Source organism: Amblyomma mixtum, chromosome 5 (genome assembly GCF_055824585.1).
Source record: "Amblyomma mixtum isolate Tamu chromosome 5, ASM5582458v1, whole genome shotgun sequence".
In the NCBI taxonomy this organism is placed as follows: Eukaryota; Metazoa; Arthropoda; class Arachnida; order Ixodida; family Ixodidae; genus Amblyomma; species Amblyomma mixtum.
This window is the reverse complement of record NC_143016.1, coordinates 68,280,584-68,300,241: the sequence shown is the minus strand read 5'-3', so window position 1 is coordinate 68,300,241 and position 19,658 is coordinate 68,280,584. Positions and strand designations below refer to the sequence as shown.

The following is a 19,658-nucleotide window of genomic DNA, read 5'->3' as shown; positions in this document are numbered from 1 at the left end:
GCTGGCCGACATGGACGAGGTTTCCCTCTCCGCTGTTCCCCTCTCCTGCGCTCGCGCGGGGCGCGGGAAATTTAAACATCGCGTTTTTAATTGGTGATTGCGCCACTGTTTTAGCCAAAATCGAAAAAATAATTTCACAGACGTGATCAGCAATGACACTACTTCAAAACCCTAGAAGGTTAGCTGATTCGAAAACCGCCTCAGTATCCCTTTAAGAGAGCACACGGCATGCAGTCGGCGGCCTCATAGCCCGCCGTACATTGCATGCAAGTGGCGCCGACTGTTTGTATTCCTCCGGCGGCACCCGTGTCGCCTCCTCATTACTCTCTGCGGCGGCGCTGGAGGTTCTTCATTTTTCTGCCCCGCTTGCGCGCCAGCCCGTGGGACGCGCGTCTTCACCTGGGCGCCTACGCGCGAGCAGCCTTGGCTCGAATTCACGGTCCCGCGACTTTGTCTCTAATCCAACATTATTTTCGTGTCGCGCGCCCCGTGCACGCGAGAGAGAGAGAGTGAATGCGGCTCATTCTGACGTTCGCTGGCGGCGTCGTTTACGCTCGAATGCTCGCGAGGTGCGCGCTCCTCTATCGAAGCGCACCGTGCCTTAGACGCTATCAGTACCCGTGGTTATACCTCACCGCATTCGATTCCACGTCCTGTCGCGAGCGTATGCGCGAATGTTAACGCGGCTTTCACTGCTGCTGCTGCTGCTGTTTCTGTGGCGGAATGCCACGCGCTGCTTTTGGCCGACGCAGTACTTTATTTTGAAACGCAGTACGTGCTTCGGTAATGGTCTCGCTGAGCTAGTATTGGGAGAGTTCATTATTTACACCATTTATACGACACTGCGAATTGAAATCCGGATGCGACATGCGGCCAATTTTCGGATGTTAGCAGATGGTGGCGCCGCTTATGAATTAGGAAATCACCTACTGGCGGTGCCCTGCGACCCTTGTTCTCCATAGCAATCATACTTTCAAGCAGCGCTACGCAATTCATCTGAACTCTGCGAGTGGCGTGACAGGCAGCTGACTTTACAGCCGGTGACTCCCAGGTCGAGACCTCTACAATTAGACTTAAAACTTAAGAACTACATCATTACACAATTGGGGGAGGGGACTCATTATGAGCTTAGATTTTTTCTTCTCAATCCTCCAATCATCCCTCCTATACCGCAAGATATTGAATCAACAATCACGGTTCTGCCCCATAATTTTGCCTTAATCCCTTTAAAATTCTTCCTCATCCGCCCATCAGGAGTGGACATCCCGAAATCCGGACCTCTCATCATCCTTACTATAGTTCTTCATTGTCATTACCTAAGCCAGCCCAGCAAGAAAAAAATAATCATTATTTGCCTTTCTCTTACAATAACGTCCCTTTTAACACTCCTTTCAGTTGCTGCGGCTGCGATACTAGTACGGTTTTCTTCCTTCTTTTCTTTTCTTTCCTTTTCTTTTCTTTTCTTTTCTGCTATTCAAAACATTTTTCTTTATCTATGTTATTTTCTTCATTTCTAATTCGATTAAGCGTTTTTTACTTAGTGTCATGGAACGGGTCACTTTCATTTTGCAGTATATTTTTTTATTAGCCCCACCATAGTATCAGTCAGCTCAACTCCGAGTTTTAGAAAAATCAGAATGTTGTATTTTCATAAGTGAGCCCCATGCAAAACTTTTGCAACCCATGGACAAGGAATTCGGATGTGTAAGCTGCCTATTTCTATGAACTATGAAAGGAAATAAATGTTGTGTATGTGAAGTCTTAAGAAGCAGCGATCTTGCTTCGTGTCTTGCGTTGAGTGCCAAGAACCGAACAGTGACTGCAAAAGACGCCACGCGCAAAACAATAAGCTATACTTTGGCCTGCTTGTAATTCCTCAGCTCTCACGTCAGCATGACATGTACTTCGTTTTGTCTCGACGCCACTGAAGTGCATCGACAATAATGGCAGAGAAGCATCGGGCTAGCATCGACTTCGGAGCAACAAACTTCAGACGAGCAGTCAACGAAAGTCGTATGCTCTGAAATCACGCGAGTCTTAGGTAAAAAAAAAAAAACTTCACCGATACGATTGCTTGTCACCCAATGCAACTTCTTCACACGCACTGCCGAGGGAGCCGTTTCTTTCATTGAACGTTTCGTCAGTGCTCTTCTCTTGTTAAACTTCCTAAACGCTTAGTATAGTGGTCGAACGGGGCTCTGAAGTTCTGTCTTGATGCAGAAACTTGGCCGCCTGCAGCTAAACTGGTGCATCGTTCCCACTGTTACATCATGGGTTGTAGCATTCGGTTGGTGAGCGCTACGACCGCGGCGTGTTTAGATGCAGGCTAAATACAAAAGGATAAGCGCAGGTGCAACAGGAATGTTTGAACGTTATCTGTAGTGCGATAGCAAAGAAATGAACTGGGTGGCGGGCCGGGGGACGAATGTACCCATCTCTGTTCGGCGGTAGGTTTCGAACCAACCACCTCACGCAGCCGAGGTGTACGACCAAGCCACTAGTCCCCTCTTTCACACACTTTCACTTCCCTATTTCTCGTCTTTCCTAAATGCGAAGAAAGGATTCCCCTCTCTCTGTTTTGCCGCCTACCAATCGAAGCAGGTGGCAGGTTGCGCTGCGGACGTCGCCGACGACGACGGCGCGAAACTGAGGAAGAAGCGAATAAGAGCTAACGCCCTAATATTTGTACTCACATTTCGGCGTAAGTTGGACGAAGAACCAGTGCTGTCGAAATAAGTCCCAAGGCTTGCCTTTAATTAGGACAAACCAGATCTTTCAACGGGAGCTTATGAAAGCTTTCGAGCTTAAGAGATCATTTATCAGCAGTGATTGCTGATAAAGGAACTCGAGTCATCATTCCGCGTCCTCTCGCTACGTCTAGGCCCAACCTGGCTAATTCCTTTCCATACTCGTTTGGGAGAGATTCCGGCAAGAATTGCATCACATCCTGTGGCTGGGTTTTTCCTCCATCACGCAGCGCGAGCTTACCGCCGTCCAGCACTGGGGACCTCCGAAACAGCTCAAGCAGGCTCGCGCTAAGGCCATACACGTGGATATTTGTATGCGCGCGCGCACGTTCGCGGAAGAGCGAACATCTCAAGTCTGGAGACGCATTGTGCGCTTATCCTTGACGCCGGCTCTGCAAAAATGCCAATGCAGCATAACAGCGCAATGTAGCATACCAGCATAAAAAAAAACGCCGCAATCGCCGGCACTGCTTTCTCTACGACGCGTCGTCTGTCCCTGGCCGGATTACGCTGATTGTAGCCGACACGACGGGGCCAGTTAGCAAAGGTTTCGCTCGGAATATAGGTCGCTCCGCACTAGGCCTCGACGCGCTGCCATCATTAATATCCTTTAGCGGCGAGCTCGGGATCGCGCGCAAACCTCGGGTTAGGCTTAAGGGCTATACACTGTACGGGATGCCCGACCAAGTTTTCGCGAGCGCGGCTGTGCCTTCGTTCTTTCGTTATTTAGAGTTGTTTTCGTCCCTTCCTTGCCTCTATCCCCTACCCCGCAGTGGGTGAGAGTTACTGGCCATGAGTCAGCAGCGTCGGTATGTTGTGCTGCTCGTTCCTCTGCTCGCGTTTCGTGGTCACGCTTTTTTTTGATGTAACAAGGGAGGCTTCCACAACCTTCATGTGCCCCGGACGGAGAATCCGCCCAGACATTTTGCTTTGAAATGTTGTCGGAGCGTTTTACTTGCTCGTGACTGCAGCGCCTTCTATTTTCGTGTTATTTTTGTGTGCTACTCCACCTACCTTCCGCACTCTTATGTAATGCCCCATTTGGGGCTTTTAAGGGTATCGTAAATAATGATGATGATGTGCCCAATTTTTCACGCATCTTTAATTGCTTCGTGAAAAACCTGCAAACAACTCATGTGTATATATTTCATTTACCAGGTGAAATCAAACATTTTATTGTCTTTTGACAGCATGATAGTACATTGATGAATACCATTGAGATGGAGGTCCAAGGTTATGTGGGTATGCTTTGATGCATATTATGACAGTATAACACGGCACAAACGTTTCCTATTGCCAAACCCTTTCCCTCGCCATACTGCAGTTTAATTCCTCCTGCCACTGGCCCAAAAGCTAACTGCCATAGAGATGACGACTGCGTCTTTGCGAGCTGCACCTGTTTCAAGAGCGTTTAGTTAGGTAATGGTATTTTTAACGTATCATTTACACTCCTAGATCTTCAAAGGATACTAAAAGGAAATGATAACGGAAACAAAGAAGCTACGATAGATGGATTAGTGTGTGAGAAAAATACCAGCATTTTTTTTTTTTTCTGCGCTAACAAAGGACTGCGTTGCTGATAAAATCGGAAACTAATTTCCGATTTCCTCGCCATTTTAATCCTACAACACGCTGGCTGTATTTCGTCATTATTTTTTTTAATGTAACCTTCCATGGAATTGGCGAAAAAGCGAAAATTAAAGACAACTTAGACTCGCCGATCAGGCGACCTTTTGTTAAAAAAATTATTTAGAGATAGCGCCATTGTACTATCTATCATAGAGCTTAACTGAATCCGCTTCCTGCTGTGAAGAAATCTTCTCAGGGCAAAAAAACTTCACCGTTCTGAGAAAAAAAAAGTTCGGAAATGACCCAGCTAGCTCGTGTTTGCCTTGCACTTGTGAAGTTGTTGCCAACGATGATTTCAGAGGCCGACTGAGCGTCACGCGAAGCGAGCGACGCTTCTCCTTTTTCATTTCCTAACAGTTTTCGCTGCGCAGCTTTCCTATTTCAACGATTCCCGTCGAAATAGTTTTGGCGTGGAAGTGTTCAGCCAATTAGGGACTGGAATAATTCACTTGAGCGGATGCAGTTGCTGGGATTCTTGGAGGCCATTGCTACAAACATCCCTCGCTTTTACGAGATGTCCTGGCTATAGAGTACTGTCTTCGTGAAAAGTAACCAGGCAACGAGGTTGGCTTCTCAGCCGAGTATAGGTGCCCTAATTACGGCACATCTGCACTATATATAGAAGGGAGTAAAGAGTGAGTAAGCTGCCCTATAGTGCACTGCCTTTGGGAGTGCGTAGAGGGCAGATTCCTGCCTTTTTACTCTCACAAAAGCGTATTTAGTGCGTAAAGACCAAAGGGCCTCGAAAGGTGAGCGCTAAGATTCGTCCTGCCTTACGTAATTGGGAACTTAAAAGGCCGTTGTAAGTGCTCCGATGGGCGGTGAGAAACAAACCCCATTGCTTGCTTAATTTTGGCAAAGACAGTACTTTTTCGGTAAAAATAAACTATTTGCACTGTTGAGGCACTAATTTTCCCTTATAATTCCCTTTTCCCTTCTTTATTGAGGCACTAATTTTCCCTTATAATTCCCTTTTCCCTTCTTTCGTTTAAACCTTTTATCCGGCTACCAACAGCTACTGAGCCGCTTGGTTTGAGCGTCAATGCCTGGTCCATCACAAGCAGAGACCACAAAAGCATGGCCTTTGTGCGTCGAACGTCGTCTCATCCTTAAAGGGTCAGTCTACTCACCGAGATGAGTGTATAAATAATGGCATATTCTGGTAGTTGGCACCCTATAACATCAATAACGAGGGAACTGCTCCCGGTTTAGGCAGGAATTTATATTTTATTTTGGTGTTAAAAGTCGCGTAAAAATGCATGGTGGCGACCCCAAACGTTCATTTTGTTCAAGAAGGTGGTAGTCTTTTTTTGTAGAAGTATAAGTGAATATACTACGTACCATTTGTATGCCCCAATGTCAGAGAAACGCACGTTTTGTTCTAGTAAACTGTAGAAGGCGTACCGCTCGCTTTTTATGTAAATCACATGAATATTTATAGTTACACGTACGCAAAGCGCAGGCACATTCCCACTTTAAGTTCAGCGTATGCTAGCAGAGACGCAAAAATAAACTCAGCCTATAGTGGCGCCATCTGGTTGTCAGGACGGGAACCATTGCTGTAAACAAACTGACTCTCCACTTAAGCCTAGGAGCGGCAGAAACGTCCCTCTAATTATTAAAATAAAGCAAATTTATCACTTATACGTTTTTTTATAGGCGAGATGAGACGAAGCGAAAGACCGGCGCCCCATTTATGGCCAGTGAACGCACTGAAAAAGGCAGCAACAACGAGAATTCAGTCCGAATACGAGAGGTCCGGCTTCGACGGGCGCCGCCATGTTTGTCGCCGTGCGGCAGAAATCCAGATGGTTGCCAGATGAGACTACCATCTCATACAGATGTGTTCCCACATCAATAAATTCTATTTTAAAATGTTCTACCGCACTTCTTGGCACCACAGCTGGCTAAACGGTAACTTGAGTAAAGAGCTATCGGTTGCCGCAAAGAAAATATGGTCGATAAAATTCAGTAGACTGACCCTTTAAGTCATGTCTCGTAGCGCTAATGCTGAGTTTTTAAGAAGGCAGAACTACTTTTAAAAACGGGAGGACATAAATACAGATACACATTACGAGTGCGGACGCAGTTATGCCCCCTTAAAACCGCAACACTCAATTTCCTAACAAAATTTTGCTTACGCTTGAGACTGTTCTGGTTCTCCGCCCTGTAAACGTTCGGTTCATCGGAACGAACACGTCGTTGGAGCGAAAAATAAATGTTAATACATCCTGCGGCCAGCGATGGTTCCACTTCGCCGAAAACGATACGGAAGGGACCTTTGTACGTCTCGCCCGCTGCGATAGCGACCCAGCATCGACGACTCACGCTGCAATGCCGCTCGCAGTTGCGAGCAAAGTTCGCCGTGTGACTACACGCGGCGTAAGAGCCCCCGCAAAACAAACACGTATCTCGCTAGAGATACGAGCACAAACACACTGAGCGGCGTCGCCCGTACGCCCTGTCGCTCTTGACCAGCACCCGCTTGATAGTGCCAAACCTCCTCATCCTCTTCAGCTCTGCGGGTTCCGCTCTTCCGGCCACTAGTATTTTGTTTTCGAGCATCACTCACGCACCGTAGTATTCACTGCTACCCCACGCGCACCGTTCCAAGTTCAGGTCATCAAGGGCGTGGACATTTTCAACTCTACAGGCTTGTTCACAAGCTGATGATAGCTTCTTCTCGGGAATGCGCAGGGCACGTGCGACATGCCGCGAAATGCACGACCAGCCTGTATTTGGCAAATTTCGACAAAGGCCTGAAACCTGGAGAACGGACGGAGTGGAGAACGGCGAGTGCAATCAACACGCGTTTCTTTTACGATAGACTTTCTCAGGGGAAGTCAGCGGCTTCGTTTGCATCGCAGTAAGTCATAAGCGAAAATTTTCTTCGTCCACCTGGCGGCTAGCGCAAATACTATTCAGGTCGAGAAGATAACAGGCGCTTTTGATAACGTGTTAGCCATGGTCATAACCACATGTTTCCAAAAATTATCTAGAGAAAAAACAGGCGCCATACGATTTTCTTAAAAGTCCACTCAAGAAAGTCAACTCCATCCAATTCTTACTCTTAGTAAAAAATCAATTTTATCGCCCCTTCAGGCTATGACCGTGTTCGTCCAACCGCAAAACCCGAGTTATTTCTGACAAAACAGAATTTGAAAATTTGCCCGTCATCGTATTCAAACACGTGACGTCAACACAGAACTCCGTGATCCTAATTAGAAAGTTCCTGGAGGACGAGCGGCCGCAACGCCCTTCTTGGACTGGGTTAGCCACATCGGGGCCTCCAGCGTGGTGTCGTGCCCGCAGAAAAGGAGATCCGAAGATGTGGAAAGACGAAGCGCTTTATGTACAAAACGTTACACCTTGCGGGTTCTTGACACTGAGAGACAGCTGATACATGTTGGTGGTGCCCTGTATAAGGAGAGCAAATGTTCCCTAGGTCATCCTACATTGTCCCTATGTTAAACGTCACGTGACGTACCCGCGGGAGAGGGTCAGTGGCAGGGTCTACGGTTGAAGGGCAACTTGGCGCGGGTTTGTTTACGAGCAGCGCGAGCGGCGGCTCCTCGGCGGTGGCATCCGTGCAGGGGGGAACCGGACGCGGCGCCACTCGCATTCTCTCCGCCGCTGGGAAGATGGCCCCGGAGTCACGTCTTGGCCTTGGCGCGGCAAAACAGAACAATTCAGTCGGAATGCACGGCTTACGCGAAGTTATTGGGCAGCCGGCGCTCACTGCTTAGTTTCTTTTTCAGGTCTTGATCGCGTAGACAGCCATAAACCGACAAAGCGTAGGCTGGAGTGGGTCCGCTGTGCATGAGGCTGTTCACTGTAGCCAACACCACCTAGACTTTTTTTAAGGCCTCTCCACGTTTGCGTGACGTCACCGCACTGCGACGGCCCAGTAGATTCGGCTTCCGCGCTCGCACGCATTTCGCGCTTTTCAGAGTGCTGATTATGTCTCTCGAAAAGAAAATTACTTTTTTTAAAATCGTGTTTTGCTTGCCCGCAACCTAACGGTATGTTTTTTTGTTCTTGTTTCTTTCAAAGTATAAGCAGTTACATTTTGGCAGACTGATTTCATATCAAAGCGCGTCTTTCGCATGTGTGAAGATACGTTCGTAATATTTTTTTTATTTATAATGAACAATGCAGAGGACTTTCAGAAGTCGTACTTTATTTTCAGATGAAAAACACGATCAGTAGCAGTAGGAGGTAAGGAAACTGTAGCAGCACTGAATCATAAAATGCAGTAAGTGAAGATAACAGCAGAAAAGCTGTAAACCGAAAGCAAACACAAGAAAAGATGGGGAATATACATTAATACAATGCAAAAACTGGTTCAGAAATTAAAAAAACTAAGAAACACAGTCACAAGCACACACGGTAGTCAATTCTTCAATGTCTTCAATTTTCTCTCTTTTTCTTTTGCTACCTTTTCAACTATAAGTTGATCATTTTTTCTTTTGCAAAGGTTATTTAGAAGCGTGTTTGCAGCTGCACTTAGGACATAGTGCATTACCAACTGCGGAGTGTGCCCATTCTCACACACATCAAAGTCAATGCCGTCGTTTATCACATCATGTGTGAGTGCCAACAGAGCCTCTTTTTGATTTGGTAGTGCAAGAAATTGTGTTGCATGCTGTTCGCTTCTCAGTTTGTCAAGAACTATCTCAGCAGTAAGAACAGCATTTACTATGGCAGGCTGTGGAAACTTGAGACCTCCACGAGTCATGGCCTGGACTAATTCCCCACCTTCTACTTCAATGTCATCTTCTAGCATTAAATTTTCTTTGCAAGCCATGCATGACAGCTTTTTGAACGCAGCGTGGGCACAATAGCCAGCAACGTAAGTGGTTGCTGGGAGATTTGGCGCCTTCTTCGCATAATCGTTGTCCGTTACCTCAATGTCAAACACTTCAAGTATTCCATCGTTTACTGCCACCACATCTGTTGCAGCCTCAAACTCCGGGAACTCTAGAATGTTCTGCAGACGAAGCTTTCGCTCCGACTCGTAGACTTGTCTTATAGAAATGTGGTATTGCGCACCGGAGAGTTGGCGGTACTTGCCGAACCTCTCTTCCAAACAATCAGTCTGAAACTTTCCTAAAAGTACATACTTTGTGGGTACCTCCCTTAGTCCCTCCGCGCACGGGGTCAGCACGTAGCCCAAGAGTGGGCTTCCTTACATGTCCCGAGGCGTGCGAAGAGAGAGACCCACTGCGTGGTTCGAGCACCGAGCCGTAAGGGGACCGGTCTGCTCTTGCCGCGCTCGTGCGCTCTCAATCCAAGAGCAGTAGCACGTTTGCAGCACACGTATTTATTGTGCCGACAACAGCGGTACACTTATACACAAGCACTGCATGCGGCACTCCTTCCACCCGTGCGCACCTGGCATCCACCGCCACCCGACAGCGGGCCGCGACGATGCGCGCGCAGACCGGTGCGGCGGGAAAACTCTAGTGAGAGCCGCGGCTGACTCGGGTCAGCGGCGGCGGTTACTCGGCGGGTTTCGCCGGGCGCTCGCAGGTTCCGCAAGAGCGGGGCGCGAGGCTCTCGGCTTGCGATGTTCGGGACCTGTGCGACAAGGCACGCGAATGGCCGTCGGCAAAGGCCTCGGGGACAGCGAATATTGGTCGCTCACGTACCTTATCGCTTGCGTCGGCCCGTGTTCCGCCCTCGTCGCACGCCCGCCACCAACTCTCCCGCGCTTCCGCAACCCGCTACCGAACAGCACAACTTCGCCCCTACGTCACACCCCCGCAACCCAATCAGCGGACCACGTAGCACGACCCCCCGTGGAGTGCAGCCGGGATCCCCGCGAGACCGGAGGGCCCAGCGGGTGGTTAGGCAGCGTCCAGAGCCGTACCGCGCCTCCGCTAGCGGACAGGGTTTCGCAGCAGTCGAAAAGGAGCAGCACAGGCTGCCCTCGAGAAAGCGCGAATCCCCACAACTTAAAGTTCATTTCCTCTAGGCAATACCTGGTTACCTTTACTAAGGTGTCTGTCGTGAGTCGGAGCGCACTGTGAGTCTCTCTCGTAAGTATGCCTGCGTCAAATTTGAGAGACTGCCACAGATCTAGCCACTCTACTATACTTAACAGAAACTGGACCTGTGGACTTGACACTGATGTAATCGGTGACTGCAGCTCATCACGAAGCCGAATGCCCTTGTTGCATGTCTTTACATTTACGATGTTCCACCACTTTGTTATTGTTTCAAGGAACTCTGCAGTACCAGACACATGATCGAGATCAAGTCTGGGCCCACATGCTCGCAGAGCTGCTGCCGTAGACGGGCTGAAAATCCTTAGCGCGAGCTTGACATTCTGTCGCTCCATATTCGATGGGTTCAGAGATTTAGATGAAAGCGTTGGTGCTGATTTAATCAGCTGACCCTGTTCTTTCGAGTGAAGTTCTCGAAGTGTTTTAAATGAAGCTGTAAGTATAGGTGGGTTTATGCTAGGTCCTGTGGGGCTAGGAAAGAACATGCATGTTCCAGCATTTCGCTGATTAATCCAGTTATTCCTGACGCATTTTATTAAGTGTACAGGATCAATCAGAAAAAAGAGAGGCCGTTTGGAGTCTGCAGGGTGTGGATACACACTCTGAAGTTTGCAGGGGGCCCCAAAAAGTGATATTGTTTTCCGGTTGATTGAGTTATTGTCAGTTATGACTGCGATTATACGCAACCCAACATGCTCTAGCTGAGTAATGATGCTATGCAGAATAGTGTGAAGCTGCTGTGCGTTGATGCGCTCTACTGGCAGTATGTGCACAACATTCTTCTGACGCGAAAGCAAGCTTTGCATCATAAAAACATGGGCTGTTTTTGCTGCATTAGGGCTATTGGAAGCTGCACCAACAACTGCTCCTCCCTTATAATCAAAATAAGGCTGCAGGTGAATTTCGTCCATCATGAGTACAACAATTTTTTAATGCTCCTTCATTGCTGCGACAAGCTTCTTCGCATAAGATAGGAAAGAAGTGCTTTGCTGCTCAGCTGCCGGGCTTACGTTGTAGGAGTTACATATACGACGTATTGTAGACTGATGGGGTAGTCTAAGGTTTCCGGAACTACGAAGGAACCTATAAGCATGCGGAGAAACTGTAAATAAAATGCTTGAGAATACCAGCAACTCTGCAGAATACCGGGATGACCTGCTATGCTTGACAAGAAGAAGAGAAACTTGCTCTTTAAAAAAACTAACTGCATTGAGTTGTTCAACATCTGCCACTTCAAAATTTGAGGCATCTTCAAGCAGGGAAAGTGACAACTTAAGCAAACCATCAATTTTTTCTTCGTGCTTAGACAACAACTTTCCGTGAAACGACTCTACAGCATCCAGCAGATCTGTCAAGCCACGGATATCATGTACTTTGTGAGGGATAGTACCTGTGCCATCAATCGTAGTCAGCTGCACATTTCGGTAATGAACTTTCACCATGAGGTCCTCTAAGACCGTAACTGACGACAAAACACAAGGGACGTCATCAACAGCAAGATTGAGAAAAACGACGCAGGCAGGTCGAGAAATAACATTCCAAAAATCAGAAAGCTTGATTTGAGGAAGGCACTCCAGTAGAACTTGGAAAGTGTCAATCTTGTTCTTTGCTTCTTCCTCCTCGTGTGTCTGCAGTGACATGGCGATGGCATCTCGTAAAGAAGCTTCTTCAAGACGCATCCTCTTTTCAGCGGGTGCTTCTCGGGACGTAGTGGCGGGCGCGGAAAGGTACGCGGGACAGTTCGGGAATACACTGGGAATGGCGTCGGAGCTGAGACGAGCGATCTTCAGTTTTGCCTCGACGACATCGCCCGTTTTTGAGTCCACATACTTAGTAGTAGTCCGAATGTCTGACTCTTTAAAGTGCCGCTCGCAGACCTGCAAAGCCCAGCGCAGATAAGGTCAGCATATTTAAGATGATTAATTCCATGGGTGCAATAGCAATTAGCGCAGTGAAATATTTCATCTTTAGAATATTTCCAACTCGCCTAGCCACTAGGCCATGTTGTAGCGCATTATGTACACACAGCTACGTCGCGGAATAATTATCACGATTTTTTTACTTACCACTGAGCGCTTTCCGGGTTCGAAATCAGCACGCGGAATGGCTTTCAACCATCGCCTCCTTCTGTCAGCATCAGCTGGGAAAGTGAAGACGCGCACAGGCTTTTCTCCATCGTAATTCCCGCGGCAGCCGGGAACACAACAGTGTCCTGGCATTTTAACAAATGGCCCAGGAACTGTCACACGCACACATCACTTTCACAGACGTTTCCCAGGATTGCACTTCGAGTATTCACAGCTGGCAAGGAAGCTTCAGCAAATGACAAAGAAAGAAATAACAGCGGAGGAACAGCATGTAACACACGTGCAGCACATGTTCAAGCACGACGGTAATGATGTTTACAGCAATCGCGATGTCTCCTTTCAAATGATTGCTTTCAAGAATTTACAAGAAAAACTGCATAAAGTAAGCTTTTAAAAATTGGACAGTTTCTAGAATTGCGAACGAAGATGTTTACATCGAACGAAATATTTTTCATGTCTTCTAACAGAGTCAAATTCTTTATCTTCAATTTTTTATACGCAAATACGCCTCGGAGTACTCTGCTCTTGAACGGTTTGAAACAGCGCGGGAGGAGAACGGCGGCAGCGGCCGCCAGGAGGTGCTGCCGCAGCGGTCAGTCGTGGCTGCTCCCGCCGTCGTAGTGCGGTGACGTCACGCGTCGGAGGAGGAATCGTGGAGAGGCCTTAAAAAGTCTAGGTGGTGTTGCTGTAGCTCTGTCAGTTTGGACTGTACGTCACGTCGAAATCGGTGCCCAGGTACAACAGCCTCACTTTTTCTCCATAATTCTGAGAAACTCTATGATCGTAACGCCCAAATGCGCCTGTATAGCGGGGAGGTATATAGCACTGCAACGGCGACTGGGGTATGCATTTTGTCGGTGGCATTACGTAATGTGTATCGAGACATTACACTTCATTATATGCTCTCATTTTGCACCTGCACCAAAAACATGATGAAGAAAAGTAAGCGCAGTTTCTCGCCTAACAGAACAGTCTAAACACTGTGCGCGTATCACGCGGCTGCCGAAGGTTCTAAGCGTAAAGTTTGTGTGCGCATTCCGAAAAGAATAGCTTCTCATGCGTCGTAACGTTTTATTACATAGACGAGGAACGTTCTCGTGCGTCAGCGCTCCCCACTGATATCGCGTGTTCGGCGTTCGTTAAAATCATTTATAGCAGACACCCTGACTTTTGTCGGCATTTCCTTGCGAAATTGTGCGCAGAAAAGAACGCGGAAAAGAAATGTAATGGTGACTGAGCGACTGGTAAAGAGGAAAATCAGCGCTACCTGACATGTAATAATGATTACGCGCTGATTACGCACGCCAAAACTAAAAAAAAAAACATGGCTATTCTTCCGTTTCGAAAATTCTTCGCTTTCACGCTAAGGCTAACGCTGAAATATTCGCGTTACTCAAGAGTGAAGCGTAACCAACGTGTAAATTTTTTGCTTACTGCTACGAACACGACGACAACAACGACGAAACGCTTCGCCTAGAAACCTTCCCATCTACAGCTAGCGCTGTAGGCACATACCGCGCGTGTGTGACCATCTGCCCATGGGCTCCGTACAGATGCGGCAGCCGCCTGCGCCCTAGCCCACCGGGAATGGTCAGCAGCCAATGCCCAGGCCAGCCAATGACCCAATTGTTGCGCGAGGCATCGTAAATGAAGGCTAGAATGTTTTTAGTCTAGCTGCGCCATACCATGTGGACTAAGCTAGGAGAAGACCAACATTTTAGAAAACATGGAAAATCAGGACGACGTCACCATTCGCCTGTTTGCAAAGGTCTGCGTACCTTATCACACCGTAAGGAAATATTATGATAATGTAAGGCTTAGCATCTGTTTGAAAAAAGTAGAGCGGCAGTGTTCGCTGAAAAATGGTGGTAAACTGGTGTTAAACAAAGAAAAATAGCGGAGGTGGTGGTAAAATGTTAAGACGATTTCTGGAGGAAACAAACTTTTCTACGTCACAAACACGTTAGTACCTCCCCTCTTCCTTACTAACACAGTTTTTAGGCTTGTATTAGGTAGCTTCAGGCATTTTATGAAAGGATTCATCGTTTTCCGCTGCTACTTCAGGCATTCAACGCCTGTACGACTGCTTTCTTAGTAATGTTTGTGACGTCATAGCTGCTTCACGCGAAACAGCACACGTGCCACGAAATGAGCCTCGGTCTCGATTTGCCTTTCTCGTTGTTTTAAAATGGTTCAAACTCGTTAATATTGAATAACATTTGCGTTGGAAAGAGAGGGGCTGCAAAGAATGTAATCAGACTATCAACTCAAAATCTTCTGAAAACCTCAGAGTTGTCCCTTAATGCTGCATAAACCTTTTATAGTATACTATATGTGCGAAATGGCAATAGCATGATCTGTTGAACGCCGCCTCTTGCATTATGATATTTCCGTACCGTAAGCGTCAATTGCTGCTGGACCTGATACCAGATCTTCATAAGTCAAGAATATACTTTGTTTCCTTCGTTATGTTCTAAATAGTTCTCTTGTCATTGTTACTTTGGAGCCAAGTTGCAGAGAGCAGGAGACGCACTCCAACTGTCATGACGCAACACGAGGCAGCTGCGCATATGGCTTCCGCTGTTTCTTTCTTTTTTTTCTTCTTTTGCCTTGTGCTGTTTGGGCTGCCGACTTTATCTCCCGATAGTATGTGAGTGGGCTGCCCGATAAGCGGAATGAGAGCACCCAGTCCACGGCCCTATGTTGCATTGCTCCCGCAGATTACAGGGGCACACTTCGACCTCGACTCGCTGCTCGGCTAAATATAGGACAACCTGCAACGCGAAGAGTCTGAGCCAGAAAAGTCTCATAGCACTGCGGGGTTTCTTTTTTGCCAGCGTATGTGCCCTCAAAAGCAACCCAAATAGAGGAGCAGACACTGTTTAAAGATAATTGGAGGTGCTAGCTTAATAGTTTAGTTGACGTATGCTGTTCCAGGTAGTAGAAGCCCAACTAGCTTTGCCTGCTAACCTAAACTCGTAGGTATTGCGGTTCAAATCATTGTTTTTATAGGCGGGTACCTTTGCGAAAGCACAGCCGTGAATATTATAACAGAGTAGTATTGTACAGCCCGTAAAAAGTACAACGTGAAGCAAAGAGGAATCTATAGCCCAAAATATAAATCCAGTCTAATGTATTCCGAATTTCATTACCAAGATCACAGTTTTCCGCTAACTATTTATTGTTCACAGGTTGTTTCCTCCTCAGATAGGCATGAAAAATCAGATGAGCTCTCTAATGCATAACATCGACGCTACATTTATATAGTCCCTAAAATCTGTCTTCTTCAGCTGTATGTTGTCTTCTATAAGCCAGGCATGCTAAATATCTAGGGTTTTTTTCTTAGGACTACAATTTGTTTATGGGCATCTCACCTCAGAAACTTCGTTAGGACGCAGATGCTATTACGATATTCAGTGGCTAAAAATATCCTGAAGTGACGGAAGTTCTCGGTAGATGCATTGAGCAGCTAAGCAAGACAACGACACATGATGTCTGATTTCCCTTCGCTCATGTCGCCGTCAAGTCTTTACTCAACTCTCACTTTTTCCCAAGTATGTTGTTTCTCGTCGGCTAAGCCATAATTTTTTTTATTTGCTTCAATTGACGCCAAGAGTCTTCTAAGCGTCGTGCACCAAGGGCCCATTGTCGGCTTCGCTTCGGTGGCTCTGTTCCTTCGCAGCTGCAGCAACGTTTTCCAGCAGCCCACCACGACTGCGTCTTTTTCGGGACATAAAGAAGGTGAAAGAAGAAAAAAATTGCCAAGGAAGGCGTCGTGCCAAGGTGCCGATTAAAAGTGCTTCCGCGAGCGCCGACGCGTCCTCTTCCTAATTGCCAAACACCAGCACTGCTTTCAAAGATGGGGGGAGGGGAGGGGGGGATGAGAAGGGAAGCGAGAAAGGATAAGGAGAGTGGGGAGACAGGGAAAAGAACGCGGAGCTGGCTTCGCCAGGCTGGGAAGGTGACTCGCTGCTAATGAAAGCGACGCTATAACATCTTGTCTATGCAGAAGACAAGTACAGACGCGCGCTCCTAGATTCCTCCCCCGTCGTTCCATCTCCCCTTCCCTTCGAGCTGCAGCTACGTGGTCTAGCCCCCGCCCCACCCCTCCTCTACCATTCCTGTGCAGGAGGAGGCTGGCTGTGTGAGGCGGTGGAAGGCACGTAGCAGGGGGGCAGAAAAACCTAACGACATTTTAACGACGTTCGCCTTGCGCAAGGAAGTGTCTCCTCCCGGCGCTGGTTGCGCGCGACCCCGCCGTCCTGTACGCTTCTTTTCGCCTGACGGCGCTGCTGAGTCTGCGTCTGTCTGTCTGTCTCTCTCCAATGTGGCCATAAACTTTGTGACCCAGTTACGTGCAGCGTTGTCGAAGCACAGCCAAATATCGCGCGCGACACAAAAGATTTTCTGCGTCGACGTCGCCAGGATTCTCGATGTTAATCGCGTTATTCTTTCCGCACGCAACGTTCTGAAGACACGAAGCGTCTGAATGCTTTGACGTTCAACGAATGCTACACGGTTTCAAATGAACCTCGATTAGTAGGTGCCTTGTATTGGTGGGTGACCAAGCTTGATCGTGAGGCCTTGCAAGAATGGCCTTCCTAGAAGGAAACATAGGACGTGTCAGCTTCGTGAATCAGCGGAGTTTTCAGGGCTTCAAGTTTTTTTTTTTTCTTTTCATCTATCAGTTCATCAAAATACCTTTCAGATGAGCTTAAACCTGCAGGACTCAATTGAAAACAGAAACGGAGGTTATGGCAGTGTGCAAGTGCACGAGCTATTCTCATGCATTTCGCAATGAATAATACCGTTCCAACGTGCTGCACGGAACTGTTAAGACGGGGGTGATCGAGCGGCTTTTCTTGTGTCCTACCGCTGCAGCAGCCAGACGCAGGGCCAAGCACAGAGAGAGGGGGCGCGCGTAGCGCTTGAATTCCTGGGAGTGCCTCTCAAGACAAAAGGAAGGCGCCGTGGGGCTTTTGTTTTTCCTGCAACTGAACCGGCGGCCGCCACCGTCGTTCAACAGCTGCCCGCCTTCCGACAAATGTTTTCTCCCAGATTTTTCGTTCTTTCCCTTTTTATTTTTTACATTTTATCCCCATGCGAACGGGAGCGTTGTGCCCACGCGCCGGTAGCAGCAGCAGTTGTCTCCGATAAAAGCGAATAACACCTCCCGCCCCCCTCAAAAGCAAAGAAGAAACGGAGGATTGCGCGCAAGATGAAAGTGAGTGCGAGCCCATTAGTGACACCACGGGGCATTAATAGTCCCCCTCCCCCCTTTTCCCTCTTCTCTCCCCGCCACCTCCGCACCGCGCCCCCTCGTTGAAGAAAATGAAGGAGCAAACAGGCGGGGAAAAAAAAGGCGGGAGCACTTGCGAGCGCGCGCTAAGCCTTCTTTGTGTTCGGCTCGGAGGTGATTCCTTGCAGGTCTCTCTCGCGGGCCAGGGACAATACGCGCGCCGAGACTATTAGCGCGGCGTCGTCATTCGCATGCATGTCTAATGTTTTGTCTGTGGTGCGGCCGAGAACGGCGCGCTAATGCACTTATCGACGCGCTCCCGAGAGATCTGGCGAAAATATATCTCGCAAGCAAGCTTTCTAGCATCGAAGATTTTTTTTTTTACTCCGAAATCTGACTTGGCAAATTGGGCGATATCATTCTGGTAAGAAATTCAGCTTTCCAACCATCATCGGCAGAAGAAATCGTCAACGGCTTCCATCGATATCCGCCCATGCAAACGTATACATTCCACAAGTTCCTGACATACTTTCTTGATTGACCACTGAGAGAACAAGGCTGCGTTTTTTTTTTTTAAATCCTGACTGTTCCCTTTTGTCCTTCAACATAAAGCTCATAGTTCGCTGGCGAAAGCAAGTAAGTTCACTTCATGAGTAGCGGATCTATGCCACTCTAGGGGATATCGCCAAAATCATTACTTATCGCGGTCTACCACTGACAACGACAAGATTAATATTAATAATAATAATACACGGAGACGAACACGATAGACGGAGCAATCGCCAACAATGATCCCGGGGGCCTTTATACATTTTGGCGGCTTTCATTTTCACTTGTCGCTTCATGTTGTGTGCAGAAAAGTCGATGACTTTGATTCCGTTGGGGACAAAATGGGAGCCTTAGTCTAGCGCAACACCCGAGTCAGGGTGCCTATAAGACAGGAGTCCATGGGATACCGGCTGTCATTGCTACGACACTTGCTTTGTCGTTCATCAGATCTACACTTCCGTAGCTGAGAGACGGTAACCTGTCCATATACATGTATAAACAGACTTCACCCGGAGTATATTACGGAGGAGGATAGACGTTGTTCGGCCTAGCTCACCGGCGCACGTTGGGCCGGCCTTGTGGTCGAAACAGTCGGATGCTGGCTATGTGTTATAGCAGGTGCCAAGGGAGAAAGCCTTGAAGACACGTGCGGAATGCGTAAAGAGATCAAAATGGGCATATTTGCCCACCGGGCCGCGCCCCTTGACGTTACATTGTTTGCGAACAGGGAGAGCTTTGTTGAGAGGAGAGAGATGAGGAGAAGGGGACAAAAGCATGTTTTTCTGCACTGTAGAAACTCCGAAGGCCTGGCGAGTCCCTCATTGATTTTGGAGTCCGCGAAATGTGAGCGGCGGCCGATGTCACGAGGTCAAGCTTAAGCAAAGTTAAACGGAGCTGCCATAGCAATCCCGTGTTTTTTCGCCGGTCGTATTTCACGAAAACAGGACACGCACCCGTGTGGAATGAAGTGTTTTCTGCTGCAAAAGTTTGCCTCGTGATCTTGGAACACGAGCCCGCGAGGCAGGTCTCGTATTTGCCCCTGTGAATTCCTTTCAGTGTACGTGGGCTTGTGTTTGCTTCGCCGCTGGTATTTGAAACGGCCTGGCAAGCTTCTGCTTTGCACATTAAGAAATCTCTCACTCTCTCTCTTTCCCAGTGATTCACTCAAAAACTAGTGGGCACGTGCGTCATATTGAAGGCCGCTAAACTGTGACATTGTGGTCAAGACACAAAAAGAGTCAAGGTCAAAGTCAGCTGGTGATACTGTGCGGCAAAATAAGCGTAGACGTAGCAACCGCAGCCAGTAATCGCATGGTTAGTATATGCCGCTAAAAGCCAGTGACAACCTCACCGTCATAACGCCGTGCCAGCCGGAGACTGCGCGTACTGCGGTATATCT

General features: G+C 47.9%; 1 protein-coding gene across 1 annotated transcript; it reads right to left on the bottom strand.

Annotated features, from left to right (window-relative positions):
* Positions 1 to 8,769: 8,769 nt before the first annotated feature.
* LOC149342505 (uncharacterized) lies at positions 8,770 to 11,292 on the bottom strand. Its single transcript, XM_089546809.1, has 2 exons — positions 10,138 to 11,292; positions 8,770 to 9,522 (listed from the first exon to the last, which is right to left on the bottom strand). The coding sequence occupies exons 1-2, from the start codon at positions 11,191 to 11,193 to the stop codon at positions 8,770 to 8,772; spliced, it is 1,809 nt and encodes a 602-aa protein (XP_089402935.1). The 5' UTR covers positions 11,194 to 11,292.
* Positions 11,293 to 19,658: the final 8,366 nt, after the last annotated feature.

Bases quoted from the DNA above. Each gene is read 5' to 3' on its own strand.
- LOC149342505 (XM_089546809.1), bottom strand. From the start codon at position 11,193: ATGATGCAAAGCTTGCTTTCGCGTCAGAAGAATGTTGTGCACATACTG. The intron at 9,523-10,137 runs GTGTGACGTAGG...CCGTGCGCGGAG, and splicing joins CCGCTGATTGGGTTGCGGGG to GGACTAAGGGAGGTACCCAC.